We start from the raw sequence: 18613 nt of genomic DNA, 5'->3' as shown, positions 1-18613 counted from the left end.
ATTATGTGAGTCATAGCAGTTTCTGTACTGTGGTCCGCTCTGAATCCTGATTGATGAGGGTTGAGTAGATCAAACTGATTAATGTGTTTAGTCAATTGAGTTTGTGCGCATTTTTCCAACAATTTGGCAAGAGTCGGAATATTGGTAATGGGACGGTAATTATTTAGATCAGAGGGGTCGGCTGTAGGTTTCTTTAGTAGAGGTGTGACTTGTCCAACTTTGAGGGAGTCAGGGATGGTCCCTTGTTGAAGTGAACTGTTGATAATTTTAGTCCAGAGTGGGAGGAGCGACGGGGCAAGGTCTTTGACAGCGTTGGCAGGAAGGGGGTCCGTGAGGTGATTGGCTGGTTTCACGGTGCTGAGCAGTCTACCAATTTCTTCTTCCGAGTAGGTGACAAAGGATGACCATGTAGCATTGTTTTTTGGTTCAGTGGGTGCTGTGCAGAGGGGTTTGGGGTAGAGACTTACGTCAATGAGGAGATCGTTCCTTATGTTGTCGGTTTTTTGGATAAAGAAAGAGGCGAAGTCTTCACAGGAGGGTGCTTCGCCCCCATTGCTGAGTTGTTGGGGTTGTTCCTTGGATTGTGATCTGATTAGCTCAAACAGCTTTCTCGGACGATTTTTGGCTTGGTCGAGCTGAAGGCTGAAAAAATCTGATTTTGAGCGTTTTATTTTCCTGAAGTAGGCATTTCTCTTTTTCTTCAGCGTTTTTAAGTGCAGTGCGGAGGGAGCTGATCTCCAGGTGCGCTCTGCCATTCGCATGGCCCATCTGTCGTCATTGAGACTCCCGTCGTACCAAGGATTTGGACATTTTTTGGGATGCTCTTTTTAGCTGCATAGGTGCAGCTTCATTGACTATAGAGGTCATAGCGTTGAGATAGTGATCCGTCAAGGATTGGACATCCATAACGCCAGTAGGAGGAAGCAAAAGATTGCAGCTGTTGGGGGGTAGAGAGTTTGGGTTGGGTTTTTTTAGGTCTCTTTTCCAGACTTTGGGCTTGAATGATTGAACCGTGTTAAGTTTGACTTTTTCGTTGATGAAGAATGTGACAATATGATGATCAGACCAGTCACAGGGTTGGATAGAATCGAGTTGGATAGATTCCTCTTTGGAGATGATGAGGTCGATGATAGAGCCTTTCTCATGGGTCGGGCTGTTGCATATTTCGGTGAGGTCAAGGGCGTCGAGGAGGTTTTTAAGACTATTTACCACCGCGTCATTATGATCGTTCCAGTGGAGGTTGAAGTCACCAAGCTATATTTGAGTGAGTTGTCGCCCTGAATTGGTTGTGATCAAATCCATGATTTGTTGCGAGAAGGTAAGGTTGTCCCCTGGTGGGTGGTAAATGCCGTGAAGAGAGCATAACGGTTTGCCTTCGCTGACAATGTCGAGGCAGATGTATTCACAGGAGGATGGGGAGGGTAGGGAGGGAGAGGTTACTTTCATGACAGAGAGGTTACTCCTGTGTATGCACGCGATTCCACCACCTTTTTGACCAACCCTGTCTAGTCTAGTGATGTGGTAGTTGGGGGGAACCAGTATGTCCAATATAGGTGTAGAAGATTCAGTTAGCCAGGTTTCAGTCATGATGATTAGGTCAAGGTCCAGTGATAAGATGAGATCAGCGATTGCAGAGGAGTGCCTAGAGGCCGATCTGCAGTTGAGGAGGGTGCATTTGAGACGGGGTGTGTCGGGGGTGGGAAGGAGTTCTAGAGAGAGGGGGACTTTTCTCAGGTTACTAGGGATAGAAATTCTGTTGTTTTGCGTGGGGGGTCTAAGGGGATTTGGCTGAATCGTTGGAATGGCGCGGAGGGTGGAGGGTATGTTGTTAGGGGGAGCTGGGTCGTAGGAGCGGAGGAGGGTGGCTGTGTCAAGGTCCAATAGTGTGTTGCAGGAGCGATGGGGACGGTTTTCACGATTGCGAACAGGGATTGAGGTCCAGTACAGGGGGCATTGAGTGCGAGAGTCAGCCGACCGGGTGGAGGTCCTGTTAGGAAGGGTGGTGCTGGTGAAGGCGGGTGAGGGGTGCCTGGGGTGTGTGCAGAGTAATTGTTTGATGATGTGAATGTCTTGTTTGAGCTTGAGGAGGGTGGTTGGTGAGGAGTGACTGGAATGCGTGCAGAGTAGTTGTTTGATGATGTGAATGTCTTCTTTGAGCTGGAGGAGGGAGGCCGTAACGTAGTCTAGTGTGGGATTTGTGATGGTGGTGGGGAGTGGAGGGTTGGAGGAGGATGGCATAGGGTGTCTGTTGGTGGTATGGAGGAGGGTATTAGTGGTAGGTGGGGAGTGCATGGTGGAGGTTGGGCGTATGTTAGTAGTGATGGGGCGCAAGTAGGGAAGTGGGGAGTGAGAATGGGGGGGAGTGGGATTGTATGTAGTTCTTTTTTGAGGAGGCGGGGTTGAAATGATAGAGGCATAATCAGTGAGGTTAGTTAATGGGTGGAAATGGGGGCTGAGAATGGGGGGGGATAAAGAGTGGGGTTTGTCTGTGTGCGTGTCGGTATGGTGCTGAACTCCGTTAGGCGGATTGTGGGTGGGAGCTGCGGTGTCATGGGTGAAAAGAATGGGAATGGGAATGTGGGCTGGTGAAAGGGGGGAGGGGGTACGGTTGGTGTATGTGGGTGAAGGGTCTATGTCTGTGCTTGAGGGGTGTAAGGTCGCACCCGTGGGTGGGTGCATGACTAAGGTGCCGGTGGTAGGGGAGAGGTGCGTGTCGTTTTGGGGCTGAGGTATGTTAGAGGCGTTGTTGTTGGGGGCTGTGATGTCAGGGGAGAGAGGAAGTGGAGTGGTATGAATGGAGGTCACGGAGAGGTGCGTGTCGTTTTGGGGCTGAGGTATGTTAGAGGCGTTGTTGTTGGGGGCTGTGATGTCAGGGGAGAGAGGAATGGGAGTGGTATGAATGGAGGTCACGGAGATGGTGGCAGGGGAGGGGGTGCGGTTGATGTGTGTCGGGGAGAGATCTAAGTCCGTGATTGAGGAGTGTGAGGTGGTTGCAGTAGGTGGGTGGAAGACTACGGTGCCGGTGGTAGAGGAGAGGTGCGTGTCGTTTAGTGACTGAGCTGGGTTAGCATCGTTATGGTTGGTGGCTGTGAGGTCCAGGGTGAACGGACTGAGAGTGCTATGAGTGGGGGTCCGTGGATTGGATAGGTGCTGTAAGAAAATGGGGAACAGGTTGTCTAGTATTTCCAGGTTCCTGTCTGTGGATTGGATTAGGACAATCCCATTGTTATAGATAATGATGGAGGTTCTGCCTGGGAAGAGTTGGGATGGTGTGATGGAGAGTGTTCGGCCATGAGCGGTTTTCCTGGAATTAGATACGGTGAGTAAAGAGAGGAACGTTTTTCTCCATTGAGCTCTGCGTGCGGTGTGGAAGATGATATCGGTGTTTACGGCACCATTGACCGGTGAGAAGTAGGTGTCTGCAAAGGGCGTTTCAGGGTGGGACCTCAGTAAGTTGTGCTTGAAGCGTTTAGCGGCTTTTTTGGTGAGTGTGGGTGGGTAGTTGATTCTGTATGTGTGCTTGCCGATGAGCTCCATGTTGGGGTAAAGGAGTCGGTAGGTGTGGGAGGTGTGGGAGGGTGCCCAGTAGTCGCCGGTTGCAAGGAATGAAGGTGACGCTAGTGGGTAGCCAAAGTGTGTGCGGTAGTAATCAGTGCAAACGGGGATAAGAACTGTAGTGGGTGCACGTTGCACAGATGTAGGGTGCACAATAAAGATATACAGGAGCAGAATACAAACACATAAACTAATATCCAGTTGCATGGAACAACAGTGACATTAATGAGCAGCCAAAGTATATGAGGTAGTAATAGGTGCATACAAGAATAAAACTTGAAATGGGAGCAGGTTACCTAAATGTAGCAGGTCTATATGAGCAATTAGTCGGTGGATTACAGTGAAATCATTATAGCAATTCGTCCCAGCAGGGAAAGGGGGAGTTTACACCAAGCATCTACATCGTCCTCCAATCTGCTAAACGCAGTGCCATAATTCGCTCTAAACATGGTCTCTGGATCTATGTGTAGCTGCACCCCCAGATATCTGATCGTGTCAGTCGTCCATTGAAGTGGGTATTCCATGGTGGCCAATTGTGTACTCGGGGTCAAGGGAAAGGCTAGTGATTTGGACCAGTTGACTTTTAGGCCAGAGAGGGCACCGTATCGGACAACCTCCCGGAGGACAGGCGACAGGTTGTTTTCAGGGTCTCGGACATAGAGCAGGGTATCGTCTGCATACATAGACACCACTATCTGATAGGTGGGAAAATTCACGCCCCTGGCCCCATGATATTCTCGCATGGCACAGGCTAACGGTTCAGCCACAAGTGCATATAGGAGCGGCGAAAGTGGGCATCCCTGCCTTGTTCCTCTCGTAATGGGAAATGAGTCAGTGACGACGTTCAGTCGTAGCCTAGCACGAGGGCGAGAATACAGAGCTCCTATCATTTGCAGGAATGGTTGGCCCAGGCCCATCTTTGTCAGAACCTTGCCCATGAAGGACCACTCAACAGAGTCGAAGGCCTTTTCCATGTCTAGGAATACCGCTAGTGCTTTCCTGTCCTGTCGTACGTGTTGGAGCACCCCCAGTACGGTGCGGATATTGTATGTCAGGTTTCTGCTAGGAATAAACCCCGCCTGTTCAGGGGCGACCAAGGATGGTGCAAGTAAGGCCAGTCTAGTGGCCAAAACCTTGGCAAATAGCTTAGTGTCTACGTTTAACAAAGACAGGGGCCGGTACGAACTGCAATGCTCCCTGGGCTTGCCCGGCTTCAGTATGGCTATCAGTAGTGCTTCCCTCATGGAGTCTGGCATAGTGCCCTCCACACATATGTCATCAAAAAGGGCCGAAAGGTGAGGGAGAAGCTGGTCCTGAAAAGTTTTATAGAAAGCGGCCGTCAGGCCATCTGCACCGGGGGCGCTTCCCGACCTCATTGCGGATAGGGCGTCCGTAATCTCCTCTCTATCTATAGGCTGCATGAGGAATTCTCTATCAGAGTTCGACAACATAGGGATATCTATATGGCCAAGGTAATCATCTATTTCATCATCAAGGTGCCCACCCCGAGACGTGTATAGATCGGAATAGTAGTCCTTGAAGGCCCCCGCTACCTCAGTGGGGTCAGAGATAAGGTCGCCATCAGTCGATTGAAGTTCTATAACTGTGTGTCGTTTTCTAGGCCCTCCAATGATCCTGGCTAGCAGAGCACCTGGGCGATCCCGCTCCCCATAGGTCCTGGCCGTGGCGTATTTCCCCATGTGTTTTACTTCCCTGTCCGCTTCCTCGTGATATTCAGTCAGTTATCTATTGATGTCATCCATCTCCGGTCCCTCCGCCTGTGTTATCTGGCTGCGTTCTAACACCCCCAACTGCACTTCTAGGTCAGCTAATCGCTTTCTAATGGATTTGAGTATACCAGAGTGTTTCGATATGGCCACCCCCCGTATATACACTTTAAATGCTTCCCAGACAGTTTGAAAACTATCTACTGATCCTATATTAGCCTCAAAGTAAGTGTCAATGGCCTCCGCCAGTTCCCCTCGAAACACCGGGTCAAGCAGTGAGTATGGCGGGAATCGCCACGTAAAAGGAGGGATGGTTTTGCTAGGTGCCAGCAAGTCCATGAGTATAGGGGAATGATCAGACAATGTCCTTGGTAACACCCTGCAATCCTGAACCGTACTCAGCCTGCCCGAGGGTAACAGCATGTAATCTATCCTGGTGTGGATGTCGTGATAAGCTGAATAGTGGGTGTATCCTCCCCGGTGTGGAAATCGGGATCTCCAGACATCCTCGAGGCCCAAGTAAGTCATAGCTCTCTGCAATGCCGTCGCAGCCGCAGACGGTTTGCGGTGTGGCCCCGATGATCTGTCTAGTTCCGTGTTAAGCGTAAGATTCATATCTCCCCCCCAGATCAGCAAATTCGGGTCGTGTTGGCGCGCTCTGGCCTCCATGTCCCGATAAAACTCCGAAGAGTCAAAATTGGGGCCTTATGTGTTGAGGACAATAAAGGACATTCCAAGGCCTGTGCATCTAGATATAACAAATCTCCCCCCGGGGTCAGACTCCAAGACCTGCTGTGTTAGTGTGGATTTAGGATTGAGCCATGTCATCACCCCTCTGGCATGAGTAGTGAAACCCGCAGTTACCGAGTTGCCGTCCAGGCCTCTATACTTTAGCATCCCACTGTTATTCGGGAGGTGAGTCTCCTGGAGCATCGCGATATCGATATTGTGGCGCTGTAAGTAGCTCAGGACCTTCCTGATCTTTCTGTGATCGTTTATCCCCCGTACGTTACACGTTAAAATCCTAAGCTTGGGTGGTGGCGTGTGAGCTGTGCTATTCGGCTCTTCCATCACGAGGACAGGTTCCGAAAATTATCGAGCTATGTGTCGCATGTGTATACTGTGCGTGTACTATGTAGATCTGGGTCAAGCGTCTTGTACCTTGAGTGGCTAAACAGTCCCATCCCCAACTCCCACTTCCCCCCTCCCACAGTAGACCAACCCCAACTTGGCCTAACATGACAATCCCAAAACTAGTGGAACAGTCCCGTGTGTGACACAGGGAGCTCCCAAGGGAGCAGTGAGTGCAAACAGCACCGGGGCAGAGGATGCCTGTATAGGAGTCAGTAACCCAGTAAGGTCACGTGGTTAGGACCGTCCCCAGCACCATCGCCCGGTGCAGTAATCATAGCGAACCTCAGTACTACAAATATCAAGCTTTTTAAATGGCGGGTCGCCCCCCGCATACAGGTTATTGCGTACATAGATCAGGCAGCAATCCCCAACTCCAACAATGGGCGTTTCAGCATCGCAGACAGTTCAAAACAGCAATAAGGCAGTGTGTTACACCCGTACAGTTTGGAATAGTCTCACCATAAGGTCGTGCCAAGAAGTTCTCGCAGCCGGTATAGTGGGATCCCCGGCCCGGGGCACGGAGCAGATTCTCAACAGGGTGGGTAGCCACAGACGGTGGCTACAGGATGTCGAGTAGTGAGGCCTGTTCCGAGCAGTGGTCAGCAAACCGGCCCGCTCACCTACTCTTGGTCATCCAGGCAACTGTTGTTGCTTTCGCTTTCCGCTTGGGCGCCATTAGCTTTCCGGCGCTCCTTAGACCACACTTTAAGAGTTTTCTGCAAGTCTTTGGGGTCCGTAAAGAAGTGTGTGTCCCCCTGTCGGTTACTTCTCAGCTTCGCCGGGTACAGCATGGCATAGTCCAGCCCAAGATCCTTCAGTTGTTTTTTGTACGGAGCAAAGCGCTTACGTTCTTCCTGCACTTTAGCTGTAAAGTCAGGGTAGATGGAGACCGTTGAGCCCTCGTATTGTAAGGTTCCCTTCTCTCTGGCAATTCTCAGGGATGTGTCCCGGTCTCTGTAATTCAGGAGCTTCGCAGTGATGGGTCTCGGGGGGAGTCCCGGTTGTGGCTGCGGCGCCAACGTGCGGTGTGCTCTCTCCACAATAAACATAGGTGAAAAAGCGTCGTCCCCCAGCAGCAGGCGAAGAAGTTTCTCGATAAAGAGTTCCATTTTACCCGTCTGAGTCGTCTCCGGGATCCCCGTGATCCGTATGTTGGATCGGCGCGAGCGGGCCTCCAAATCCTCCGACTTGTCCCGTATCACTTGAAGTATCATCCCGATCTGCTGACGATCTTTGTCCAACTCCATTTGCGCCTCCTCCACTTCAGTTAAGCGCCTCTCAGCCATGTCTAGGCGCTCCGTATGTTTGTCAACGCGTTCTGCCATGCGGTCCATCCGGTATGTGAGCGCGTCGATCTTGGTACCAATAGATGTAATGCTGTCCTGAAGGCCCTTTTCCATAGTGATCAGCAAGTATTTTATATCCGAATAGATTGTGCTATCATTGTCTCTGGGCATGGCTGCACCGCCAGGGTCCGAGTTGTTTGTAGGTTTTGTGCGGCGGCTCTCAAAGGGGAGCTTGCTCTGTGATTTATCGCCTTTGCCCATGGCTGCGCAGACGACTGCAGTTGTGCGGTGACAGGCCTCCGCTTCCAAGGTGGAGCGCCTGGGAGTAAGCCCGAACGATGAATCGGTCCGAAGCGCTTCTCAGCAGATCCGATCTTGAGCAAGCTCTGGCTGCAGTTGCTTCCTAGGCCGCAGCAGTGGAGGACGCCAAGATGGCCGCCCCTCCTGGTCCAATGCTCACCAAGCGGCGCGGCAAAGCCCAGGATCGATCAGGGCCGTCGGGGAAAGACGAGCAGGGAGACCTGGGCACTCCCCTCCACGATGACCCTCTCGAACAATCTCTGTTCCTCACCGGTTGTCTTCGCAGGTCAGCGCATCAGCGGCAAGGTGTAGGTGGGTAAGCACGAGTGCCAGGCGTCCAGGGGGGAGGGGAATGGCAGGATCGAAGGACGCCCCCGGTGAAAGCAGGGCAGGAAGCCGGACTCACCCCCGTAGCAATCGCCAGAGCACCTGTACGCTAGATGTCCCAGAGGCAGGTGGGTTGTAGAGTCGGGTCTCAGCCTCCCTCCGCACGTTCTGCAATGAACTCCGGGGTTGTCTCTGGAGGACGGGATATTCGCCGGGCGCGATCCGCGCCAAAGAGCCGCACGTCGCGTGACGCAGAGCGGGCTGCGTTCACCCCAGAGCCGCGGCTTCAGGGCCTAGTGGGCGCCGCTCTTCCCGGTGGGTTTCGAGGGTTGCCGAAGGGGGAATTCCGTAGCAGCCGGCTACCAGAGGTATTCAGGTCAACGGGGGCGTGATTTTGACCCCTGAGGTCCGTGAAAAGTCAGGATTATAGCAGGATAAGACGCCGGCAAGCTCCGCCCCTTATGACCTTTGTTTTTAATGTTTCTTATAAAAATTAATATTTTTGCACTTTCTTATCTCTTAGTCATATTTCAAGTTTACCAATTGTGATGATGTGAACCGACGTTCAGTTGTGAAATGATAACCTTTTGAAGTCAAATCTCATTAACTGGAAAAAGTGTGAATCAGCAACCAACTTATTATTTGTCTGAATTCTGTAACTAAAATAATGTTTGGCTTCAGCCTCCAATAATCCACGGTGATATAAAGGTCAGTTGGCTCATTTACATCAGGATGCCCCCAAATGTCCGAATGTAAATGTTTTGTCCGAATGCCTTCCATATCTTAACGTCTTTGTCTAAGCCTGTTAATGTTTAACTGAAATGAGAAGGAACCTGCGACTTACAGCATGACTGGATTCTACTCTTTATTCTTTATTTTGGAAATGTATAAAGTGTGTATCATTTAAGCCTTAAACAGTTTTAGAACATGTTGGACGGGTATGAAAAAAGTTTAGCTGATAGAAGAAGTGTACATCCAGTATTCACCTTGCTTTTGTCGTATAAAAGGTGTACGGTGTCCATAGCCTATTCTTGTCTTTGCTTTTTCAGGTGCACTCTGCTCCATGGGCATGATCCAGCAACTGGTGGCTCTTCTCCGCACTGATCATGGGCCCTTTCATGAACATGTATTGGGTGCCCTTTGCAGGTAAACAGTCTGTCCCTACACTGACCATGATTCTCTCTCCGCTATAGTTAAGCTCACTTTACACACCAGAATGCTCAGCCCAAGCGTAATCAAAAGGCAATGGTCCTAGACCTTACTTGTAGAAAGGAGATTAATCAGTTAACCTTCAGTGTATTCAATAAATCATTTCTGAGCATGCTAAAGAACAATACATCTGCTCATAATACTTAATAAATGAATGAAACAAAAACAGAGAAGTGCAACAAACCAGACTCTACTTCACCATGCATTTTATTTTCTTGTCAATTGGTGAGGCAATGGAATTACTTAACACTCTACGTTAATATTTACACATTAAGGTTGCTCCAAAGGTAACATGCGTAAAGAAAGTTGCTCAGGTGTGAAGTGGTGAGGAGAGAAAAATCAAGGTAGTGACATACGGAAACAATTAGTACGGTTGAAAGCGGCGGACTGGTTGTAAATCACCGTCCTTTTTGGCCTGACCACAATACTAGTAGGCAACTTCTAGTTACAATTTTACATAGAATCATGTGGAACGTTAGATATGGAGTTGAGGTCCAGGCCCTTTAAAAAGGCGTCGACGTTTCGACCCGTCTTGCGGCCATAAGGATGGGTTAGACCTTGGCCATGCGGGTCTTCTTCAGGATAGGGTGGGGCAACCCAAGGTAGGGTGATGGGCCTTCGCAGTAATCTCCTCTATGAGGTTTTTTTTTCAAAGTTAGTCCAAAGTTCTCCAAACTACTTGAACTTCTTCCTGGAGTTCGTCAAGGGGTCCCAAAGTGTCTCAAACTCACTCCAAGGGTCTAGAAGCTCCAAGATGATCCTTGAAAGTTGAGGACGTCAGTGTAGATTTAGTTGGTGATGTTCCAGATCTCTTTTAACCAGTAGCTTTCAGGGAGTCCACTCTTCAGTTATTTTTCAGCAAGATAATCCACAGGGCTATAGTTTCAGATGGTGCAGTCTTCAGAGGACAGGCCTTAGAAATCTTTGCACAGCAAAATTTCTCAACAGAGCCCTTCTTGCTCCAATAAGTTTCATGCAGCAGATCTGGAGGGCTCTGCCACTCTCAGATACTTATTCCAAGTTCTCTGGGTCATGCAGGAGGTCACTTCTGACCAATGGGAGCAGGGTAACTCTTCAAAGTTATGACCACATCCTGTAGAGTGTGGCATTGTTTTGTCCCAGAGTGCATCAAATCTTCCAAATCCATAATGGCTGATTTTCCAGCAAGGAGGTAAGAGCTGGCTAAACACACCCCTAGGATGGCTAATTCACTTAGACTCTCCCTCCTGCATCTGCTCATACCTTCCTTAATCCTACCATCTGCCTAAGGTGGGAAGTTCAGAGCTGTAACTGACAATGGTCTCTGCCCTCCCCCTTAAGAGCATAGTTTACGACCCCTCGCCCTGACCTGGCATTCCTACGGAACAGCACACTGCCCTGCCAGCAGAGCTGGTTAACCCTAGGGGCTATTTATCACCTCTTCAAGGCAGACTGGCTAATCCACTTAACTCTGACCAATCGGGGAGACCACTGGAAGGTTGAATTTGAACCTACAAACAAGAAGGTCTTCTAACTTCTTGTATGTATACTTTAGGAGAAATTCAACAATATGATATTGTTGGATTTATTAATACTATTCTGGGAAGTCTTTGAATGGCATTTTATCCCTCTCCTATCAATAGTTATTAATCAATAACTTTCTACCTATGTAACAGGGGATTTGCAATGGGAAAAATTACTTGGGCCATTTTCTCAGCACCAGGACTTACAAAAACATATTTTATAAGTACTTACCTTACATCTACAGAAACCCCACCCCATGCGCTACTAGGGGAGACTTTAGGGGTTCTGAATCTGAAGAAATATTGCAGATTCTCCCTTTACAGTGCTCCTAGCATTAAAGTCGAATTTGAGCAGCACTTTACAACAATGTGGGGAGTGAAATGTGAAATTTCACTTTACCCAGGCATATAAAAACTCATTTTATAAGGGTGTACCTTATAAATACCTGGCCCCACCCCTGGGATACCTAGGGGAGACCCTTGGGGTCCCTAATATGCTAAAACATTGTAGGTTATCCATTTTGAAGTGCCCCAAACACCAAAGTCGAGTTTGGGCACAATTTACTTTTTAAAAGCAGTCCTGACATCCACAGCTGTTTTTAAACTGACCTCAGGCTTCAGCAGTGCACACATGTGAATGCAGAAAAAAGGCTGCTGGCCTCTAAACTGCCATGCCCCAGGGTACTGGGGCAGGGTACTAGGTAGTTTCAATCCCCCTGCCCTATTATATACTAGGGACCTATAGGGGAGGTCATGCCAATCACAGGGGTACCCCACCATACCATTGTGTACCCTAGTGTATGTAGGTGTCTTAACTGTATTCTAATGTGTTTCTTTCAGCATAACACTGGCCCTGGTTAGACAGAGCCCAGAGTCAGTCAAAATAAGTTACCACCAGTATCAGTCATCAAAAAGTTGAGGGGTGCCCAGGGCACACGATGACTTTGCAACAAGAGCACTGTGAGCTGCTACCATGTTTTCAAGAATGTGTGGTGCTTCTGTTTTCCTATCTTCAGCATCATCCATATCAAGCTTTTGCCCATGCAACTAGAGTCTTGGCTGTCGCACAGTATCTTCTTTCACTGACCACCGAGAGTCCCAGGCCCTCAACCCTGCATTAGTTGAGTCACCCATTGTTGCCTTACACAAACACAATATTCTGCCTACGCTTTGACAAGCTGTCCTATAAAGTTCACCAGTATTAGGGTGTCTTTCATAGATTCACATGCTTGAATATTCCCCGTCGCCGAAGTGGGAGGCCCACAGTAAATAAAATAGCAATAAAATCCCAATAAAAATATGTATGTAAAAGCATAACACATAAAAATACACACTAGAAATAGTTGCAAATGCCAAGTCATAATTTCCACATAGGAATACATGGAGAGAAAGAAAAACTTTGCAACATATCACTGTCATTATGTTAGTACAAACTACAGCCAATCAGGCACATGCATCCCTCCAGAACCTTCTCCTCAGAGGCTCAGTCCCTCAGATTTTCTACTGCACGTCGTGTGAAGGGAGTCTCCCTGAGCTCTGCTTAGTTTTCTACTTTTCTTTAGTTTTCCAGTACTTTCTACCATGTCTTCAAGTAAGAAGTCTTTGTTTAGACCTTGTTCTTCTTGTGGGAAGTTGAGACTTTATTCTGAGGACCCCCACAAGAAATGTATTAATTGCTTATACCCTGACCATGAGGTAGGCAAATGTAAGATCTGCAGGACTTTCTCCACAAAAACCTTGAAGGATAGGGAGGGTCGCCTCCTCCTCTGGTTACAAAGGCTGAAGGACAAGGATTCAGCTCTTTCTGACGCAGAAAGCCTCGTGTCAGGTACGTCTAAAGCCGCCTCAATGTGTAGCAGTGTGCAGGATGTACCTTCTCCCTTCTTGAAGAAAAAGAAACTCTCAGTTTTGAAGGCTCCTGCGGTGTCCCCACCTCCTCCTGCTACGCCGACGCCCCCGAGATCTGGCTCTCAGCGTCTACGGCTTCTTCTAAGCACGTTTCTACCTTAAAACGTGTAAAATCGTCGACGATCGTCCCGACGACGGGATCTGCCGTCTCCGGTTCGTCGACGACAACAGTGACGATGACATCGGCTTCTGGGTCGTTTACGGTGGCTGCGTCGACAGCATCTACGTCGACGAAGGTCTGCCTGAGTTTTAAAACTGTCTCGTCGACGATACCCATTGCTTCGACGTTGAAGAAGAGCCTCTCGTCGTCGTCAGGATCTACGTTGGCGAGAATTGTGTAGAAGATCTCCTCCTCGTTGACCACTCCGTCGACGAGTGTTTCGTCGACGATGGCCTCGTCGACGATGGCCTCGTCGACGGCGGCTTCGTCGACGCCTGTGTTGTCGTCTTCGGCGACAACCTCGTCGACGGTGGTGCCTTCTGCCTTCACATCCTTACCTTTGGTGCCAATTCCTTCATCCTGGTCCGCTGTTTCCTCCACCGACCCTTTGCACCAGCGTCGCCAAGTGCCTTTGGAACAGCTTGACATACCCTGAGACACACAGCCACCCACTCCACTGTTTGCGACAGGTCCTGAGTCAGACTCTGTGTCTGAGGATGAAGAGGACGATCATTTCAGGGCAGCACGTAGCTCTTCTGAACTAGTCATAAAGTGTCAGGACTATGGGGATGATCACGAGGACTCGTATGTTCAGGAGGAAGAACCGTCCACTCAAGTTCCGGCGGCGTCACTTCCTCTTTCCCTTATTACAAATCTTCAGTATATGTTGGAAGATTACAACAAGCGTTTCCCACCATCTGGTATGGGGTCGCCTCTACCTACGGCAACTGCGCCTGCACCAGCTCCTACCACTGTTCCGCTACCAAAAGAAGCACCGCCACCGGCTACAGCTACGACTTCTATTCGGGTCAAAGCTACGGTGTACGATGAGGATGTTAATCTTCGTCCAGATAGAGAGGATGGTGAGCTGCGGGATGATGATACGGATGGTGATGGCGATATGCAAGACTGGGACGACTACTAGATCCAAACACCGTCCCCGCCTCCTGTGACTCCAGGGGATTCCCCTCCTGTTGACATTGCAGGCTTCCACCAACTCATGGATAGGGCGGCACTCCGCTTTAAACTTCCCATGGTTTAAAGGGAAGAAGACTGTTTTCTGTATGACTTTAAGAGTCAACCCTTCAAGCAAGTTCGTACTGTCCCAATCATCAACTTCATCTGGAATGAAGGAGTCAAGTTGATGCAAACTCCTAAATCCATCCCTGCACAGCTGCCACGATTGGAGAAAAAGTATAAAGCGCCCCAGGGTTCTCCAGCTTGCCTGGTGGTGCAGCCTAAACCAGATTCTGTAGTCACTCAGGCCGCCCAGCGCCGTTCCAGAAATCCCTCTTCACCAATTACAGCTCCTCCGGATCGTGAAGGACGTCGCTTAGATGCGATCGGGCACAAATTCTCAACTATGGCCTCCACTACTTTTAGGGCCGCTAAAGCTTTGGCCATACTTGGGCGCTACGATCGTCAGATGTGGTCTGACATGTCCAGCTTAGTTGCCCACATTCCGGAGGCCTCTAGGGCGGAGGCTCTTAAGATTCTCCAAGAAGGGGGAAAGAGCGTCGGAGGAGATCATCGATTGCTCCGTCGATATTGCCTGCAGTGGCTTCCGTCAACTTGCAGGGGCAGTTGTTCTACGGCACCAGGGTTGGCTCCGGTCTACCTCTTTCCGCCAGGAAGTCCAGGCCAAAATTCTAGACATGCCTTATGACGGTGAGTCACTATTCGGTCAGCATGTCGATGAGGCGCTGCAGACGATAAAAAAAGATACGGAAACAGCTCGCTCCCTGGGCACTTTACATTCCCTTTCGTGGTGCGCGCGGACGCGGCACTACCTCTTCTTTTCGTGGAGGATCAAGCCAATACCGCTCCTATAACTAGGGAAATCAACGGTATTCCAACCAGCAACAGCAGACCTCACGCCAGCACACTTCCAAGTCCTATCGTGGAAAATCTTCCTACAGAGGTTCCACTTCAAAAAGGCAATGACTTTCCTTTCCCGCGCAAGGTTGGAGGGCGAATCTCCCTGTTCTTTTCTCAATGGTCCTCAATCACCTCGGACCGTTGGGTACTGGACATTGTATCAAAGGGCCACGCCTTGGAGTTCGTAAAATTCCCTCCTTACACTCCTCCAACTGGTCCGCCTCCTGTGCACCTCAAAGAACTTTTCCAGCAGATTCACATCATGATGTAGAAAGGTGTCATCGAAGTGGTCCCCAAATATCAAAGGGGACTGGGATTTTATTCCCGGTTTTTCCTCATCCTAAAGAAGACAGGCGACTGGCGTCCAATACTTCATTTACGGGCACTGAACAAATACCTGAAGTGCCAGTCCTTACGCATGCTCACCCTGATTTTATGTCTTCTCTGCAAGGACGACTTCATGACCACCATCGACCTCCAGGACGCCTATTTCCATGTGCCAATTCTTCATCGTCACCGGAAGTACTTGCGCTTCCGAGTGGGGCGGAGACGCTTTCAAATCAGGGTGCTACCTTTCAGCCTACGATCCGCCGCTCGTGTCTTCACAAAGGTCTTGGCCCCAGTAGTGGCTTATCTACGTCTTCAAGGCGTTCACATTTTTCCATACCTAGACGATTCTCTCATCAAGTCGCAGTCTCACAGCCAGCTTTCTCGAGACATTCAACTCTGCCAGGACTTATTTCAATCCCTCAGCCTCTCAATCAATGCCGAGAAGTCTCAGATCGACCCATCTCGCTGCAGGACTTTTCTAGGTGCCACTCTGGATACGTCACTAGCCAAAGCGTTCGTGTCTCATGAGCGACAACTGAGAATTCTACGCCTAGTGTCCCTCCTTTGTTCAAAAAAGTCAGTTTCCGTTCGTATGTCTTTTCTGGGAATAGCGTCCTCCTGCATCTCTCTGGTACCAAACTGCAGGCTCAAGAGTCGTCCTTTTCAGGAAGAATTACATGGTCAATGGCGGCAGGTCACCGGCTCCTTCAAGGATCTTGTTCATGTGACCGCCCGGATGAGAGCGGCTCTCCAGTGGTGGGCACAGCTGTCCAACGTGGCTGCCGGGACTTCATTCCTCGCCACCTTTCCGGACCTCACTCTGACCACGGATACTTCCTTAGAAGGTTGGGGGGCACACCTTCAAGGGCTATCCATCAAGGGCAAATGGACTCAGTCCCAAACGCTCCTGGCACATCAACCTGTTGGAGCTGATGGCCACCTTATTGGCTCTCAAACGTTCCATCTTCTGATCCAGGGAGAGTCGGTGCTCATCCAAACGGACAATACCACCAGTATGCACTACGTGAACAAGCAGGGCGGCACCAAATCTCCTCTCTTGTCTCGTCTGGCACAGGCTATCTGGGATTGGGCGCTTCGGCACCACGTTACCCTGACAGCGGTTCCATCTACCGGGCATCTCGAACATCCTAGCAGATGCCCTCAGCAGATCCGTATCATCAACGCACGAGTGGGAGCTACATCAGCCGACTCTGGACTTTATCTTTCCGAATTGGGGTCATCCCAGCATAGATCTCTTTGCGAGCCCGGCGAACCGGAAATGCCCGTCCTTTGCAAATTGGCTTCCCCATCCAGAATCGTCCGGGAATGCCCTTTCGAAGGGTTGGTGCCGTCTGTTCGCCTACGCCTTTCTGCTGATTCCTCTGGTTCCTCGAGTATTGTGGAAGATGAGGAGACAGCCATACCACATTCTCCTGATCGCTCCCAGATGGCCTCGACAAGCATGATTCTCGGAACTGAGCTTCTGTCTCAGTGCGATCCCATTCTCCTTCATCCTCGAGCGGACCTCCTCACGATGGACGAGGGCTTGATCTGTCATCCGGACCCCTCCTCTCTCAGATTGTCAGCCTGGAACCTGAGCACGTTGAATTTGCCCATTTGAAAATCCCACCAGCATGCAGAGACATTCTGGCCAATGCCAGAGCTCCATCTACAATAAAGACTTATAAACTCAAATTGAAGAGGTTCTGTCACTAGTGCCTGGCTGCCAACATTCATCCTGTGCATTCTCCTCCGGCTCAGCTTCTTCCGTTCTTTTTAGAACTCGCACATTCAGGGCTCTCCCAGTCCACCTTGAAGGTTTTCTTGGCTGCGATGTCTCGCTTCTGGCAGGATGGGTCCTCCTCTCTCTGCTCTTCCAGGATTATTCGTCAGTTCTTCAAGGGACTGTTCAGGAAGTTCTCGCTCATTAGGCGTCCTCCTCCAACCTGGCATCTCAACATTGTTTTGGCACAATTAATGAAAGCGCCATTTGAGCCTATCCACAAGGCGGAGTTGAAGTTTTTAACTTGGAAGGTGGCCTTGCTCCTTGCTTTAACCTCGTCACGGCGCGTGAGTGATGTGCATGCCTTTACCATTAAGCCGCCTTTTCTCCAGTTGAAATCGGACTGTGTACTACTTCGCACCAACCCGGCTTACATTCCTAAGGTGCCCGCTGACTTTCACCTCAAAGAGCCTGTTTTCTTAAACACTTTCTTTCCCAATCCTCACTCTCCAGCAGAGCAGCGTTTACACTCTCTGGACGTTAAGAGGTGCCTTAAGTTTTACATCGATAGGACGGCAGCTATTCGTAGCCTATGGACGCATGTGCAAGGGGCGTCCTGTCACCAAGCCAACTATTGCACGTTGGATTTCTTCAGCAGTCTCCTTCTGTCACCAGCAGGCTGGCAAGCCTCCAATCTGCAGTGAGAGCTCATTCCACCAGGGCGATGTCATCCTCTACCGCCCTGTTTGCTGGTGTGCCGATCCATTAAATTTGGCAGGCAGGCACACGTTCACGAAACATTATTGCCTTGAAACGATCAACGAAGCTGATACGGCAGTGGGACAAGCAGTGCTTCGCAATGTTTTAAACTAAGGTGAGCCTCTGCTTCCTACCCTCCACCTATATGGTTCATGTAATGATATGGTTGTTATTATTATTATCATTCCTACTGGCTACGCTATGCTTTTGGTGCATATTCATGCCTATGCATTGCTACTGTTGCTCTTGCTACCAGCTATTAAGGCTCACTATTCTATTAAAGCATGTGAATCTATGAAAGACACCCTAATACTGTAGAAAAACAATTGTTACTTACCTGTAAACAGGTGGTTCTCCAGTATTGGTGTCTTTCATAGATTCACATGCGACCCACCCGCCTCCCCTCAGAGGCTCGCTTCTCCTCCTAGACTCTTTTGTCACTACTGTGCTACGAAAATCTGAGGGCCTGAGCCTCTGAGGAGAAGGTTCTGGAGGGGTGCTTGCGCCTGATTGGCTGTAGTTTGGACTAACATAATGACAGTGATATGTTGCAGAGTTTTTCTTTCTCTCCATGTATTCCTATGTGCAAATTATGACTTGGTATTTGCAACTATTTCTAGTGTGTATTTTTATGTGTTATGTATTTACATACATATTTTTATTGGGATTTTATTGCCATTTTATTTATGGTGGGGCTTCCACTTCGGCGACGGGGAATATTCAAGCATGTGAATCTATGAAACACACCAATACTGGAGAACCACCTGTTTACAGGTAAGTAACAATTGTTCATCATTTGTTTTGATCTTCACTTT

At 49.4% G+C, this 18613-nt stretch overlaps 1 protein-coding gene across 2 annotated transcripts in view; it reads left to right on the top strand.

Moving 5' to 3' along the window:
- The window catches only part of HSPBP1 (HSPA (Hsp70) binding protein 1), a 201687-nt gene that overhangs the window by 78988 nt on the left and 104086 nt on the right, over window positions 1–18613 (top strand). For both annotated transcript variants that reach the window (XM_078655044.1, XM_078655045.1), the window contains exon 6: window positions 9379–9475. In XM_078655044.1, coding sequence (XP_078511170.1) covers window positions 9379–9475 — 97 coding nt within the window. The remainder of the gene's footprint in view (window positions 1–9378; window positions 9476–18613) is intronic.

This window comes from Lissotriton helveticus, chromosome 7, assembly GCF_964261635.1.
Source record: "Lissotriton helveticus chromosome 7, aLisHel1.1, whole genome shotgun sequence".
Classification (NCBI taxonomy): Eukaryota; Metazoa; Chordata; class Amphibia; order Caudata; family Salamandridae; genus Lissotriton; species Lissotriton helveticus.
The sequence above is the reverse complement of the archived record's forward strand: the minus strand, read 5'-3'. Positions and strand labels throughout refer to the sequence as shown.